General features: G+C 54.4%; 1 protein-coding gene and 1 long non-coding RNA gene across 5 annotated transcripts in view; one reads left to right on the forward strand and one right to left on the reverse strand.

Annotated features, from left to right (window-relative positions):
• Positions 1–7,567, reverse strand: part of UNC5A (unc-5 netrin receptor A) — a 61,993-nt gene extending 54,426 nt beyond the window's left edge. For all 4 annotated transcript variants that reach the window (XM_072824038.1, XM_072824037.1, XM_072824036.1 and 1 more), the window contains exon 1: positions 7,412–7,567. In XM_072824038.1, coding sequence (XP_072680139.1) covers positions 7,412–7,481 — 70 coding nt within the window. In that variant the 5' untranslated portion in view covers positions 7,482–7,567. The remainder of the gene's footprint in view (positions 1–7,411) is intronic.
• LOC140632205 (uncharacterized) lies at positions 6,691–16,739 on the forward strand. The gene is made up of 3 exons (XR_012029718.1): positions 6,691–7,008; positions 16,263–16,317; positions 16,423–16,739. It is a non-coding gene; the product is annotated as an uncharacterized lncRNA (long non-coding RNA).
• The last annotated feature ends 353 nt before the right edge of the window (positions 16,740–17,092 follow it).

Here is a 17,092-nt window from a genome sequence, read left to right on the forward strand (position 1 = left end):
TACCCTCCCGCATCCGTAAAATGGGACCGCGGGCAGCGGCGCCCTCGAAGCCCCAGCCCCCGGCCTCCGGGCGGTGCTCCGCGGCGGCGCTCTCCTCCCCGGCAGCGGGCAGCCGGGCGCTCAGCCTCAGCCGGGGACTTGTCAACAGGCTCCGAACAAAGAGCCGCTAATCCTGCGGGCGGCGGCGGGCGGGGGATCCCGGCCCTGCCCGGCCCTGCCCCGCGCCGCGCCGCCTTCACGGGCCCCGGCGGGCGAGCCGGCTCACCGCTAACCCCTGGGCCGGGCTCCCACTGGCTCGGCGCTAGGGCCCCGCGGGGCTAACGTGCCCAGGGCCGGGGCCCGCCTCTAGCTGGGGCCCCCGCCGCGGCCAGCTGCCCGCAGGCTCCCCGAACCACCGGCCGCGGAGTGAGGAGGCGTTTTGGAAGCAGGGCAGGCTCTCCTCCCGCGGGGACGCTAAGGAGCACTCCTACCTGCCCCTGCCCGCTCCTGGCTCCTGGCATCCTTTATTGGGGAGCAGAGAGAGGGTTGGAAAGATGCGGAGGAGGGGCACAGCAGCCCCTCAACTCCATCTGTTCTCGGCCTCAGGAGGGGGAGGGTCTCCCTCCAGGTGTCCTCCCTGCGGGCTCTCTGCAGGATGTTCTGGGGTGGGGCAGTGGGCGGGTGGGGTCCCACCTGCCCTCCAGGCTGGGCGGCGGAATACAGGTCAGAGATGGGATCCAGGGTCAGAGATCCCTACCCAAGGGCCCTGCACTTGTAGCTCGGCTTGTAGCCTGGCTGTGACTGACTCCCCTCCCCAAATCTCAGCCACATATTTGCCTGGAGCTCAAGGTGACCCTGAGCCTTCCAGATGGACAGAGCTCTGACACCCAGGTGTGGGGAGGGTCCTAGCTCTGGGGGACTCACCCATGGGGCACTGGCCCTTGGTGCTCTCTTCAGGAGCCCCTCCCCCATCTAAGTGGGACCTAAAACCTGCCCCTTTGTGGCCTGCCCTGAGGATAAGCAGCTGCCACTCAGGCCTCTCCAGATTTCCGAGTCTCTCCCTCTTCCCCATCTCAAACAGGGCTGGGATGGGCTTGTCTACAACTACACCTGGAGACGGGAAGGAGGGGGTGGGGGTGGGGCAAAAGAGACAGAAAACACACCCGCCAAAACGCAAGCTTCCCCTCAGGCTCTGCCCTCCCACCTGGGCCCCCAGATGCACCCTCTTCTGCAAAGATGGTACCAAGGACTCCGCCCAAGTGAGGACAAAACAGTGCCCTCTGCCATATCCATCATGGTCAATTGCTCACATTTATTGAGTGCCTACTGTGTGCCAGGACTGTGACACACAATGACATACATTTGTCCACCTAATCCACACAACAACCCTGTGTACCAGGTCCTTTCATCACTCTATTTTACAGACAAGAAAACTGAAGTACAGGGAAAAGCTTGACGGCCAGCTTGATGGCCAGATACCCAAGGGTGGGGTACAGGGAGTGCCAAGGGCACAAAGTTTAAGGAGGCTGATTCTGCACTTGCACAACTTAATTTCTGCACCCTGAGCACCTCCCTGGCCTCACCCTAGTCCAAGTCCTGGTCCGAACCCAGACTCTGGAACTTGCTGGCTCAACCATTCCATCACCTCCTCAACGTGCCTAGGGTTCTGGCTCCAAAGGGCCAAACACTGCTGTGCCATCTGACATCAGTGCCTAGGAAGAGGGTGGGCCTCAGGCACTGGCACACTGATCTTCTGGGGGTCCTAAGAAGAACCTGGTTTTGCCATTGTGAGTGTTTACCAGCTAAAGCAGGGCCTTATTTCCTGACTCAGGTGCTGGAACTCACAATTCCCTCTGCTTCACAGCCACCTTCAGCCCTGCCACAGCTGCCACCTGGCTCCAAGCAATGCAAGCAGCTACCGCTGGGGTGGTTGGGGGCTTCGGTGGGTGCTGGTCAGGTGTAAGTGGTTTCTGGGGGAACCTGCTGCTGAGTGCACAGTTCACTCCAGGCTCCCAAGGCACCTCCCTGAGCACTAGCCTCTGCTCCAATAGAGTCATCAAGTCCAATGCTTAGTCTACAAAGAGGCAGATAGCCCAGAGAGGTTAAGTGTCTTGTCCAAGATCACAAAGCAATCAAATGACAGAGCTGGGACTAGAATTTAGTCCCATCCAGGGCCCCCACTGCTTTTGCTGCCATGTTCTGACATCAGAGCTGATCATCAGCACATGGTTCCAGGACAAGCTGAACCCAAATCATCATCTTCGTAGAACCCCAAACAGAGTTCTTCACACACTAGAGGATTTGGTGTCTGAGTCAGCCCCAAGTCTCTCCAGGGGTGATATGTGTACAGATTGGAAGGGCAAAGAAAGGGGGGGAGGGGGGGCAGTTACTTCTCCCAAATAAAAGCATGACTCCTTTCTGGGACTCCTGCCTGGGGCTGGAGCAGCAACAAATGCTTTTTTCTCTTATTTCTGGGCTTGGGCCCCGATCACCTCAAGACTAGCTCTGTCCTAACTCATGCCTACAATGCCAGCAAAAATGCAGAAAGAGATAAACAGCCACAGCTGTCTGCTCCATGTTGAGCTCCATCCTGAGGCACTCTATTTTACCCATCATCTCATTACTATGACCTCAGGAAACAGAAACAACCCCATTAAAGATGTGGGAATGGGCTGGGGAATAAAAGTTACCTAAGGTCAGGTGGCTTAGACTGAAACCCAGGCACATTTGTCTTCAAAGCCCCTGCCCTTTCTACACTACCTGACAGGAAGAGGAGGTTAAGGCTCTCCAGAAGGTAGGAGGACCTGTCTGTCAATGCCATTCCTGTGGGAGCAGACAAGAGGAGTGAAGGGAAATTGGTCACAAGAAGCTGAGTTGCCATTTGGGTGATGATGGTTGGGGCTCAGGCACTAGACTTTCCTGGTGCTTGGCCTCAGGAACCAAAAGTCCCAATAGGTTCTGCACAGAGCAGCCCGAGTCTTGGTGTCAAATCCATTCCTGAGGATAGGGATGGGGCCCAAGAAAGAGGCTACTGGGACAGACTGTCAGGGACAGGATGGGCAATCATGGCTCCATGCCGCTCAACCCCACCTTCCAAGGGCTTGAGTCTACAGGGCTGGGGCCCAGAATGACATTATTTGCATGAGAAGACCCTCATCTGGGAACATCTATGCCTGGGACAGGTGGGGATGAGCAGGGAGGTTCCTGCTCAGTAGACCTGGGCACACAACCTGTATGAAGAACCCACAGACATGTATGATCACATGAGTTGGTTTGCCATCTGTGTGAGGGCCCAAGGCACAGCCAGCCCATGGTGGGGCTTTAACTTGCTCATTCCTACCTTGGACAAGAGCCATTTCCAGCCTCCCCAGAGTGAAGCAGTCTGTGTTCAGGGACAGGGATGGGGACGGCTGCCAAGGGGAGCAGAGTCAACTTCTCTGCCCTCCCTAGCCGTAGCAGCTCTCCCTACCACGCCATAGAGCCCAAACACAAGTGGAGGGAAAAAAGAGGAAAAAAATGAGCACTTGACTGATCATGACCTGGAGCACATTAGGGACCAAGAACAGGGTCACAGTGCTGCAGACAGAGGCAATACTCATAGGAAGCACCGGCACGAGCGAATAGGTAGACATCTCAGGCCAGAAGCCTCTGGCAGTTGCCCAGGCCCCATATGCCTCTCCAGGGCTGAGGAATCTGTCCTGTAGGCCACTCAAAGCTCATGTGCCATGGTCCCTACATGGGCCCTGGGAGGAGTTGGGGAGGCCTCTTGGAGGGAGCAGGATTGAAGCTGGGAGCTGAGATAAACACAACAGTTGAGACTGGCAGCAGCGGGGGGCTTGGCCTAGGTCTGGACACAGCAGAAGGTGTTGGCTACAGGGTGGGGAGTGTGGCTGGCAGGGCCGGGGGCACCAGTGTCTGCAAGGCAAGGGAGCTATGGTGCAGAAGCCAGAGCTCGTCTGGGGGTGTGGATGCCCAGCCCACCAGCAGTTAAAGCCAAGTCCCAGTGGAACAGCCTACTCGTGCGTGGTTATGCAGGTGTTTCCCTAAGTGTCCCCAGGCTCAGGGTTGGACTCTACCTTTAGGCACTGGGGAGCCACAGGCTTTCTAGGGAGGTTCCAGCCAGGATACCAGGGACATTAATCAAAGCAGAGAAACCCCAGAGAGAGGATAAGTGGGGGTGGCCACTGCACTGGTCCAGGTGGGAAAGGTGAGGGAGAAAGGGGCTGGGGGACAGGAGTGGTGACAAAGGAAGACAGGGACATGAGCAATGTCACAAGTAGCACAGAGCTGGAGGACTCGGTGACAGATTAGACATGAAGCGTGAAGGAGAAGAGAGAGCCTGGGAGAGACTGCAGGTTTCCAGCCCCAGGCTGGAGGACTAGGGGGAGGGGGCAGGCGAGGAAGGGTGGCAGGAGAGGGCTGGCTTGGATAGAGCAGACTCAGGTGTACATGCATGTGGACAAATGTGCTCCCCGGCAGCAGCCAAACCCAACACTGTGGCCTCTGTGTGGAGAAGGGGTCCCCCCACCCCCACCCCAGGCTGGAGGCTGTTCCTGCCTTTGAGACTATGTGGCTTGACCCTGCATGTCTGGAGACCAGGGAGCACCAGGCAGGACGAAGGTATGTAACACAGGAGAGACTCCTGGCCCCTGGCTGAGGCCAAAGTTGACTGCTTGAAGGAACCTGCCAGTGGCTCGTAGTTGGGGGTTTGCTACCTGGATCAATGCCCGTCCTCAGCTCCCCCGCAACACGGAGAAAGGGAAACAGGCGGGCCAGAGGAGCAGCCCTCTCCTGGGGATACCTGGGGGGCCCTGAAGTAGAGCCCACCCCATCCCCAAGTCAAAATGAGAGCGGGCTCTTAGCCCTAGAGAATTAAGACACCCTCCTCCTAACCAGCTGCCCTAGTCTGGGGGTGAGGGGTGGACAGGGGAGTCCAGGCCCAGCTCTGAGGATGGGGGAGGGCCCTGAGGAAGAGACCACCAGGGCAGATTGCTAGGGTCAGGATGGATAATACCAAAGCTCAGTGCCCCTTAGCACCACCTTCCAGAAAAGCCAGCTCCTCATGGGCCCCTCCCCCCAGGAGTGCAGATATCTATGTGACAGGGCAACCAACAGGTGTGAGTGGCTCACCAGGGTGGGGAGACAGGGGTGTGACAGGTGAGAGTGGGGTCCCTGTGTGCAGGGACCCATAGGGGGTGAGTGTGCTAAAGGGACGGGCTTTTGTGTGAGGCGCTGACAGAGGGTGGGCTCTTGGCCTGGGGAGCAGGACACGGCAATCCCACTGCCCCTGGCGCCCCTTGTCACCCAACTGGCCGTCCCTCCTTCAGCCACTCACACACATATTTTTCACTGGCTGCTGTTGCTGAGGAGATGATGGGTGGTGTGGGAGGAGGTGTGGGAGAAGCTGGGGTCATCTCAGGGCCAGGCTGCCTGGGCATGTGTGCCCAGAGCCTCTGGCAGACAGCAGTAAGGGGCCCCAGATAAGAAGAATGGCCCCTGCCTGTCCTTCAAAGGCTCCTCCCACAGGCCTGGGAGCTGATGCCCAGAGGCAGCCTCTGCTCCAGGGTAGCTCTGCGGCACTGGTGCCCACCTGCCAGCTCCCTGGGCAACCTTGGACCAGACCCCAACAGGTGCCCCACCAGCCAGGGAGGCAGTTCCCCTACTTTATGACCTTCCAAGGAATCCATGTAACACCCCCCAGGTTGTGGCACCCAGACTCATCAGTACCCATCACTCCCTTTCCACACATGCTCACCTGTGTGCAACTGCTCACAACCAACACACACGTGCAGCAGGCCGGCTGTCACACAAGCTCATCTGGCCACACACATACCGATGCTGCACACACTGCCAGCCCCCATCGCAGCCAGGGCACACATGCCAACCCACAGCCCTCACACGTGCTCAATGTGGGCAACATGCAGATATGACCACACAGCCGATTCAGTAAACATTGCCTGGGTACCTACTTGGTATCTGGCAACACCTCTCCTGTGTGAGGAGCATGAACACCCCCAGCTCACCATGATCGGCTCTCCAACCCTACACCCCCTGAAGGTTGCACACAGAACCCTAACATGGCTATGTGTGCATTGTGAACACACACCCAGCAGCAGTGCAGCCTCCCAGCTCAGTCAGGATTAAAAAGGGAGGTTATGGGGCAGAAGGGCTTGTTAAAGTGAGGGTTTGGGGGGGGACGATGGGATGTTGGAAAACAGGGTAGAGTAGAGGGAGGACTGAGGGGGCAGAGTGAGGAGGGCAGCTAAGCAGAATGGGTGCAGGATGCGCTACGCAGAGACCCTTTAAAGAAACAGCCATCAGCCTCAATCATCAGGCTGGTCTCAGCTCTCACTCATAGATCTCCAATCAGTCTGGCTTTGCATCTCAGGAACCCCAACGCTCCCTTCTGACCTCTAGGATTAACAATGGCCTGGCCATGCTGGGAGGCATCCCCCAGGTTCTCTGGGTAGCAAGAATCAAGAATTGTTGAGGTGAACCCCATGCCCCCTTAATCACACAAATGACCCCCCATCCCAATACACACATAAGCTCAGCTCTGTTAAGTGAATGGATGCAGCCAGGAGAGATCAGGACGCCCTAACAACTCAGCCTAGGTGTAAGCTCAGGGAGAGCAGACAAAGGATGCAGGGGAACTCCCCCCACCCCAAGGGAGGTGGGCTGAGAGCCTAGTTACCAAGCAGGTTAGGGTGGCCAACGGGACATGAAGGGAGGAGGAAGGGCGGTGCAATGAAAGGGAGAAGGGAAAGCAGCGGCGGTCCCACCTTACACAACTCTGGCCCCCCCACGCACTAAGGAAGCTGGGAGCCACGGCCCTGGCCAGGGGCCACGGGCCCTTGATTGTGCGGCTTGCAGGGGCCGGGGTCGGCTGTATGCGTCTCCACGCCTGTGTGTGCCTGTGCGAGCGTGTGGCGGGGACAGGGGAGGACACTGTGTTCTGGACGTGGGCAGAGGCCAGGTGCCCAGTGGGAATCGTGAGTAGCTGTTTGGGTCCGCTGCTACCGGTAAGAGGTATCTTAAACCCCCTCCTCATTTTCCTGGGCACTGGAATGTGGTCAAAATCCGCTAATCTGTGACCCTCAAAGTCAGGCTCCCCGGGCGTCGATCCAAACCCTCGATTCTGCTCTGGGGCCGGGCAACCTGCAAACTTCCCCCGCCCGGAGGCGTGGAGCGTTTACACTCCCCAGCCCCGCGCGCTGACAGCTGCTCCAGCGCTTGGCAGAACCCAGGCTTCCGGGGAAGCGCGCGGGGAAGCTAAGCAGCAGCGAGGGGCCGCCCCCGCGTCCCGCCTCGCAAAGTTTGGCCTCGGGGGGCTCCAGCCGGGTCCGGCAGAGCGGGTCAGGGACCCCCGGGGCGGCGAGCGTTCGCGCGCACAGTCCCCCGCAAACCTCCCCAGAGCGCGCGCGTGACTCACCCGAGCGGTGGAGCCAGGAGGCGAGGGCTATGCCCAGGAGCGCTGGCCACAGGCCGGGCCGGACGGCCATGGCCGCGGGCGGGCGGGGGCCCCACAGGCGGGAGGGCGGCTTTCAGCGCCTCAGCCCAGAGCCCGGCCCGGGGCGCCGCCGGGGCCCATGCCAGCGGACTGCGCTGCCTCGGGGCGGCCGGCTGCGGGGCGCGCGCGGCGCGTGGCTCCCCTGGGCACCGGAGCACGGCAATGCAGCCGGGGCGGAGCGCAGCGCCAGCCGCGCCGCGCACCGAGCCAGCCGCCGCGCGGAGCCCGCAGCCGGGGAGCGGGCCGGCGGGAGCCTCAAAACCCGGACTGGAGCACTGGAGCGGGGCGGCGGCAGGGCGGGGCGGGAGAGGGGAAGGAGGGGCCGGGCCGCCCCACGCCGCGCGCGCGGGCCACCCCCAGCGCAGGGGATCCCTCCCGGCGTGGCCCGAGGCTCCCCCGGGGAGGGGGTTGGGGCGGTGGGCGGGGAGGCCTCCCACCGCCCCGCGCGGTCTCCAGGGACAGGGTCTGGAGTCCGAAACCCGGAGCGGATCGGTGCTCCGGATCCGGGCTCTCCCAGGCCTGCCAGCCTGCGCACAGGTGGCCCGGGAGGGGCCCAGGGCTGCGGCGACCCCGGCGCGGCGCCAGCCTGCAGAGAACGGCCTGGGGCAGGGGGGCCTGGGCAGGTTCGGCTGCAGTCCTGTCCTCTCCCCCACCCCGCCCCACTCCCCGCCTCCCGGCAGTGCTCAGAGGCAGTCGGCGTGCTGCGGTACGCCACGGCCCGCGGCGTGGACGGGGAGCTGCGGGAGAGCGCCCGGACCCAGGTCCTCAGGCACCGGCGCTCGGCAGGCCAGACTCGGGGCCACCCGCAGTCCCAACCGTGTAGCCTGGTGGACCCCGGTGTGACCCAAGGTTTCTCTAACCCCGTGGCGCCGTTCGCACAAGGAAAACAACCCCAGGGCACAGCGCCTCAGACTGGGCGGGCGGTGTTTGCGCGCTGAGCGCGCAGGGCCAGAGCCGTGGGCGTGAAGGACTGAGCCGGGCTCTGCAAGCTGTGGAGACCAGGGGTAGGGGCTAGGCGCCTCCACCTCCCCGCTCTGTGACCTTGGGCGCATCACGTTGTCTCCGGGAGCCTCCAGCAATGACCGCTGCTGGAGTCTCCAGCTTCCCACCCCCATTCCCCTAATCTGGTTAAAGTAAACACAGAGTTGCCTTGAAGGAGAAAGGAAATGGCAAACGCATAACGTATACACAGGGCGAACGGTCAGAAAAAGAGGGGGTCCTACTCTGGGTCTGAAGAAGGATGAGAAGGGTGAGGGCAGGGTCACAGACTAAACCACCTACAGGGACCAGTTGATAATATAAATTGGTGCTGCACGCTGGGTGATATAATAATGGTCTACGCTTCCACAAAGAGATAAGAGCTCTCTTATATTTCTTGAAACCACGAGGCCCTCTCTTGGTCTGTCGTTTGTTTCTCACTTTTGATAGAGAAGGGTTATGAAAAAATGTTTTGCTTTTCTCTTACCTAGTATAAGAAACATCAGCCAATGTCCAGATACAAATTAATGGACCCTGGGTGTCAGTGCCAAGGAGGCAATGGCAGCATTGGAGACTAGGCATAGGATCCCATTGCAAGGCATAGCTGGCTCTTCTCCTCCAGGTGCCAACTGGTGTCGAATTGGAGCCCAGTGTGTCCAGAGCTTCCAAATTTTCGAAAGAAGCCACTGTATGTGAAATCTTGGGGTTTAAAGATATTAACTAAAATTAATTAATTAATTAATTTGTTTGTTTGTTTTTACACCTCACGTGAGCCCAGATGAAAATGTCCACAAATGTCCAACAGCCTCCAGGTTTTGAACTCTGCTTTGGTGATTGTGTGTATGTATGTATGTTGTGTCTATCTGGTCTACCCAACTGGAGTGTGTGTGTGTGTGTGTGTGTGTGTGTGTGCATGCCCAGGCTACTCCCTCTGACAGTATGCCTCACTGTGCTCCCACGGAAGAGGTGGGTAGGAGAGGTGAAACCTTAGCCGGTCCATTATTTACGGTACCTGGTATAAGAGAGATGGCTAGAAGCTGGGGTTTCTAGCCATGGGCACTGAAGAGGACAAGGAAGTACTGGGATTGGGTCTGGGATGTAAGATGATATCATAATGGTCTGTGCTGGACTCCGCTATGTCCTTGCCTACATTTATAATTTGATCCTCGCATGCCATCTTGTTAAATAAACATCATCATAACCATTATACAGATAAGGTAACTAAGATTTAGAGAGAAGAAGTGCCTTATGCCCAGGCCAACCATACTCAATGGTTGCAGGGCTAGCTAGGGATGGTTCTAGGGGGCTTTGACTTCAATGCCCATGCTCCTTATATTTCCTCTTTCTGCAGTTTCTGCTCTGGGACTAAAATTTGGGAATATAGTTTGGGGAACAAGAAAGGAAAGGGTCTCTTCACTTCATTTGGTTCCTGTGTTTACTTTGCTGACCTTCTTTCTTCAACCAGAGTAGAATGGTCTGTGTAGTAGTCAGGATAGACTAGGTTATATCATAGTAATGAACAGTTCCCAAATCTCAGTGGCTTCAATCAACAAAGGTTTATTTCGCATTTGTTCATCAAGGACACAGGCTGACAAAACAACCACTCTCTGAAATATCATTTGTCAGTAAAGCAGAGGAAAAGAGAGCACTAGAGGTACATCCACCAGCTGTCAATGGCTGAGCCCTGAAATGACACATCCCTTCCACTGACAATTCGTTGGCCATAGCTGACCTTATGGCGCCATCCAAAAGGGCCAAGAAGTGTAATTCTCCTCCATACCAGCAGCTGAAATATGAAGAAAGCAGCATTAAGGATGACCACTGCCTTCAAACCAGCATGATTTGGCCCCTGCCTACCTCTGTGACTCTGCTTAGGCCCTAGCCATGGTGGTTTCCTTTCTGTTTCTCCAGCAGCCAAGCTCATCCCCACCTCTGGACTTTCCCATTTGCTTTTCTTCCTGGGATACTCTGTCTGCAGATCTTCACATGGCTGGTTCCTTTTGGTCACTCAGGCCTCAGCTCAGCTGTCCCCTTCCACTCGGTACTCAGGGCATGTCAGGAAAAGGAGCAGGGATGCCCTTGCAAAGATAAAGAGTAAATGTCTCACCTGAATTCTGCTTAAGAATCCAGACTGGAGGGCTGCCAGGAAGTGCTTGTCTCAGGCTCAAAGGTAGATGGTCAGATAGGAGGGCTTCTAACATCTTTAATCTTCCTTGCTTTTGAGTCCCAGACTCAGAGGGAGGGAGAGGCCAGACCCTGGACCTTCCAACAAGTGTCTGTGGCCCCCTTGCTATATCCCAGTGACCATGCTTGAATTTCACCTCCAACTGCTCGGCCAGCTAGGAATTTCACCTTGGAATCTGCCCCTCAATGGATTCACCTTCTGGAGCCTAATCAAACCTATCCCCTCCATGTTTATTTCTGTTATTCAGAAGACTCTTACTCCTTTTTTTTTTTTTTAACTTCAGAAGACAAAGTCTGGGTCTGTCCTGAATTTTCTCTATTCATTCATTCATTCATTCATTCATTCATTCATTCATGAGAGACACACACAGAGAGAGGCAGAGACACAGGCAGAGGGAGAAGCAGGCTCCATGCAGGGAGCCTGATGTGGGATTTGATCCCGGGTCCCCAGGATCACATCCTGGGCTGAAGGCAAGTGTTAAACTGCTGAGCCACCCAGGCATCCCTGAATTTTCTCTCTTTAGATCAAATCATTCTGCTTCTGCTACTGACATAGCAATAGAGTGCTGGGGCCCTGTCCTTGCCACCCTGGCCTCCTACTCCAAGTGCTCTCTCTGAAGGCTGCTCCTCTGATGGCATCCCTTGAAAGGAATTGGCACATCTCCTGCCCACATGGTCTGATGCATTAGCAAGGTCCCAATCAGCTGCTGATGCCCACTGGATGGGGGGATCTCTGAGCCCACGGTGAGGCCATCCCTGACTTGGAGATGTGCCAGAACCTCTTGTGATGCTGGTTAATATGCACATCTTCAGGCTCTGCCCCATCCTGATTCTGATTCAATATGTCTGGAGAAGTGTCTAGGAATCTGTGCTTTTACCCCCATTCCACCCCCTACCAGCTATTTCTACTGGTGCCAGTGGTCTAAAGACTGCGATTTGAGAAACATTGCCCTATGTCTTTGCCACAGGTGCTGCCAACAGCTGGATGTTCCCTATCTACCCTTGGGACACTGGCTTTCTGAATTTAAGGACAGAGACTTCAATTCATCCCAATTCTATCCCATTGTATTACATCTAATCCCTCTTTCCTATATGGAGCCCTCTCAGGATGTGGAAGCTGTTGGCCAGGGTACTATTTTCTTCAGCTTCTTTTTATTCCTAGATGAGATTGGGAAGCCATATATACTTTCAACCAAGTCTTAATAAACAGGTGGCTGAGGGCAGGACCAAGGAGAGCGCCTGACGGCTTTCCCCACTCCAGACTACGTGGTAAGTTGCACTAGGGCAATAAGTCAATATCTCTTTCATCTCTCAGGACACCTCTAACCACACCGTCCTTCAGCTCACACCTCACTGCTCCACCCACAAAATAAACAGAAAGACCCTGCAGAGTCCTGGATTACTGAGCCTCCAGCTTTGTCCTAATCTACCAGCTCAATAACTAAAACAAGAAATTAGTTCAGCAGGCTGGACTTGCTCTTGGTGACCACACATTGACTTTGATAGGCCCTGCCTTGATCCAAGGATCCATATTTACTCACTGCTCAGCATCCAGCTTCCATCTTCTGGAAGCAGAGGCATCACCCTTCCCCACCATCAATGTATGAGATGCATGTGGGGCTACCCTACCCCAGTTCCAGAAGATAGCACATACTTCAGACCTAACCATTCAGTATCCACTGTTCTTTGAACCACAGGGATTCACTGAGGGATTGGTATATGAACCCAGGCTGCCTCTTTTCTGGGATTTTTGTTAGAACTAAGGAAATAATTTCTTTTCTTGCTGAACTTGGAGCAGAAAAGAGGAGATCCTGGAACTGCCACTGTGTGAGGAGCACATGCCTTGAGACTGAAGCCTGGGCAGGAAAAGCAGAGCCTGGAGAAGAGAGAGACACTGTATATTGGTTCATCATTCAAGCGCCCTGGGTCCAGATGCTCCTGAAGCTGCCAGATATACCCCGGACTTTTCAGTTACATGAACCAATAGATTCCCCCTTTTGTTGTTTAAGCCTATTTGGGTTTCTGCTATTTGTACTTTAAAAACTGATATGGATCATCTTTTGTAAAAAAAACAACAACAACAACAACAAAATATTTACTTGAGAGAGAGTGAGAGAGAGCATGAGCAGGGGGAGAGGGAGAAGCAGGCTCCTTGCTGAGCAGAGAGCCCAATGCAGGGCTTGATTCCAGGACCCTGGAACCATGACCTGAGCCGAAGACAGATGCTCAACCAACTGAGCCACCCAGGCATCCCCAGAATCACCTTTTACAAAAATCTGTTCTAGAGCCCTGCCCAAGATGGAACAAGCATTTTTTATTGCCCACTGTTTGCAAGATTTAATGCCACTCCACTGGGGAAATTGAGTCTGTGGGTGAAGACATAGATTTAAGTTAGGGTGAAAGCCAGGTCATAAGACAAGTGAAGAATGTGTGGGGGTTAAAAGGGCAAGAGAACTAGAAACAAGCTTCTTCAGAGGACCCTCAGCAATATCCGGACCAGTCCCTTCCTCACACAGAACCCCAACACTGAATCCAACATACACACACATACACACACACACACAGTATGCCAGCACCCACTCAGTCTGCTTCTAACTCAGATGCACTTCCCTTACCCAAATCACACACATGTGCAACTGAAAACCATCAATAAAAACATTTCCCCCCAAAATACTTACATACATGTAAAAACACTTCCACATATCCCCCACTTCCTTCATACACAGCCTATTGCATTCCCCATGCTGCCCTGTGCTACTGAAAACTTTGTGCCTGGACTTCCCCAGTGCTGAGCATAGGAATGGAGATCGCCTTGCCATGGCACCTCCAGAACCAAGGACAGCGCCCAACATTTCTTGTGATCTCACCTTGTGCCCAGCATAGGACTAAGATCCTTAACTGCTTTATCTTTTTCAATTCTCACAACTCTTTATGAAGCAGATGTTATTATCATCCACATTATATAGATAAAAAAAACTAAGGCACAGAGAGGGAATGTAAAGTGCCTAAAGCCACTCAGCTTGTAAGAGATGGGACAGGATTTAAACCTAGACGATGCCCCAGAAAAGTTTGCTGAGTGAAAGAATGTTCAGTTTAACAAATGGCTTTATTAGAGACACATGTACATATGATGTATGTGCTATCACAGACACATAGCACACATACTCAGAAACACATGTAGAGAAACATACACACCCAGGGACAACCTTTCCAGCTTCATGAGCTCCATGGCATCCTAGATTCTGAGGGGCTACATAGCCCCCATTTCTGGTTTCCCTACTGGGCACTCTTAGACAGGCTTGGTGGTGAGACATTCCCTGCTAAGGGGCCCGTTGAAAAGGAGGGGGTGGGGAATCAACAGGAAGGGGCAGGAGGAGCTGAGGAGGAGGAAGAGGAGGAGGAGGAGGACGGGATTGGACCAAGCGGAAGCCTGGCACTGTGCCCTCTGCAGATGACCTGATGAGCATTTTGCAGAGTTAATTTCATTAGCGTCTCTGGGAGATGAACAATTAGCAAGATGCTCTGATGCCTTTAAAAGCTTAAGAGAGGGAGAAGGATGCCTTCTTGGCTTCCCCATCAAACCACAGTGCCCCTCCTCCTCACTCTTTCTCCATGCTCCCTCCATCATGCTCCCTCCACCTCTTACCCACTGTCATCCCATCTTCCCCTCTCCTGCCATCATACCTTCACAGTGTCATTTGTACTACTACCCCCCCCCCACTCCTCAGCCACCATGACTGCCCCTCCCTTCCTTTTCCAGGCTCCCATCTGCCCCTTGCCAGCCCTTTGCTGGACCACCGCCCACAGTGCATCAATTGGTCCCCTGTGCTCTGATCACTCAGACATCCAGGGCTGGGGCTGGGCACTGGTCCAGGCCTCCAAAGTGGCACAGCTATTCTTTGGCACCCACAAAGGGCAGGGCCACGTAGGTGGTCTCTGGTTTTGATTGATTTTGCTACCAGGTCCTTGGCAACTCCCAGACAGGTTTCCAACCCTTGATAGCTTGGAACTCCCATCCCAGTTACAGGGCTGGTCTGGTGGGCAGGGCTGAAGTAACTGCCTCCTCTCCCGGGGCTTGGCATATTGAATACCCAGGACTAGGGGAAGTTGGGGCTCCCAGAAGGGGGGCCCAGATTAGTGTGGGGGGCATCTGTAGCTCTATTGAACAGATGGAAAATGGGACTCCAGACACCTTGGATCGGTGTTTGTTCCAGACTCCAGCTGCATGATCCTCATCTTGGGGACACATTCCTCATTTTGCCTTACTTAAGTCTTAAGTCTGTGGGCTGAGTTCTGGCCCAGCTGCCAGCCCCCTCCAGCCTCTTTTGGGGAACCCTGGGACAGTCTGATATTGGAAGGTATTGCTGGCTGGATCTCTTCCTTTGTGGGTTGAGATTCCAAGTTCTCTAGGGTTAGGAAGGGTCTCCAAACAGACCTCCTCTCAGACTAGATGGTCCCTGATGGTTCTAAACTCCCTTCCATTCCATTCTTAGTCCTCAGTCAGGGCATCAGAATCCCTGGGAGCTTACCAAAACCTGGATTCCCAGACTCTTTCCCCAGCCTACTACAGGATCTCTAGCCCTTGAGACTGGGAACCATGGCACACAACATCAGGGGGTCACAGACCTCTAGAGCCAGAAACTCTTGCTCTATATCATGCTTAGGTGGCAGTATGACCCCCATGGGGTGGAAATTTTCCTTTGGGAGTGGTGGTAGGTGAAAAAAATGGGCTCATTCTCTATATAAAGCACAGATCTATATGTGATACATAAAGAGATATATGGTGTATCTGTAGTATACAATTCAGAGAGGGTGCGAGTCAGAATAGTGTCTACAAAGGCTCTTTATGGGGGTTATAGTGAAAAATAGGTTGAGAGACAGCTCACCACTGAAGGATCCTAAGAAACATAAGAGCATGACACACTCCTCACACTCCACACCTGGACATATACACACACACCCCGGGGACCCGCACACACACACATACATGCGCACACATAAATGCATCAAAAATCTTCTCTCACACATATGCAAATACACATGCTCCTGTCTTCACCCTCCCACACAGACATCAGGAGACTCCAATAACACTGCATTAGTGAAGAGAAGACTAGGTTAGGATTTTAATAAGCTTGCAAATAAGTATATAAAAACCCTCTTACCAGAACTTCTATGCTTCTTATTAATGTGATATCTCTGGCCTCACACTTCTTGAGAACAGAGAAGCCATGTGGTCCTCTTCATGAATGTAGGTGTGTTTCTGAGATGGTGCATGTTCTGTTCATGGCTGTGAAGGATAATGTGTGTGGTGTGCTAAATGTGGGGTGCTGTGGATGACAGGTCAGTAAGGAGAGTGTGTGTGCGTGTGTGTGCCCATGCATGTGAAAATACTTTGGAATTGTTAGCCAGACACAGTCAACTTACAGAGAATTCAGTCTCTAAATTCTCTCTGTTCATCATTGTATTACTTACCTTTGCTAATACAGTGCATAATCCATAAATATCCTCTGAATAAGTGAATGAATACATGAATGCGATTTTACAAGGCATCTTGACCTCTATCCTCTTCATGAAGCCTCATGTCTTAGTTATCACTTTGCTCATTTTACAGATGACAAAACCCCGGCTTGGAAAATTGAAGGTAGCACCTGTGCCATCACCATCCAGTAAGTGATAGATGAACACAAATCTTGTCTCCAGGCTATCCTGCAGATGCTTGGGAGACCCAAGTGGGGTGGCCCAGTCTGACTTCTCTGTCTTATCTCACCTAGGGTCACTTGCAGGAAGGCTGTGGAAGACGGACCGTGTTGGAATCCCACATCCACAGCAAGGCCATCCTAACAATCCCCATCCCCTTTTCCCACCCCTCCTCTCTGGTGCCACCAGACCCCAGGCCCTCAGAGCCCACTGCCCCAGTCCCTTGAGGGCCAGCTAAAGCTAGTGCTGAGCAGATGGGCAATGTTCGCCCAGTGTGGGAGTTGTGACTCAGTCCCTTGGGGGTTGGTACATACTGTGTGCCAAGGTTAATTAAACTTGTAATTAGAAGGAGAGATGCTTAATCTATCTGGTTAATAAAATAACCCCCCTTGCATGAGTGTGTGGACACTGTCACTTGGCCACTGGAAGCAGAGATGCTGCAGCTCTGGTATTTTGGGATCAGTCCAGCAGAATTGTTCCGCACTCCCTCTGGGCATTGGCTTCCCACCCTCTCTGCTCCTCAAGTCCCGGAACAGATTCCTGGGTCTGCTGCAGCTACCTCAGAGTACGATCTTGAAGTCTCAGGTCTAGGAAGGCAGCCAGGGGTGCCCAGCCCCAGGAAGCCTCAAAGGTGAGCAGCAACATCTGCAGAGAGCACCACTAAGACAGGGTGCCTAGGATGGTGGCCCGGCTCATCTCCTAGGTCAGCCAGGACCCTCTTGTGTTCTTTTGTGTCCTTTGTGC

The sequence above is a fragment of the Canis lupus genome, chromosome 4 (assembly GCF_048164855.1).
Source record: "Canis lupus baileyi chromosome 4, mCanLup2.hap1, whole genome shotgun sequence".
Taxonomy (NCBI): Eukaryota; Metazoa; Chordata; class Mammalia; order Carnivora; family Canidae; genus Canis; species Canis lupus.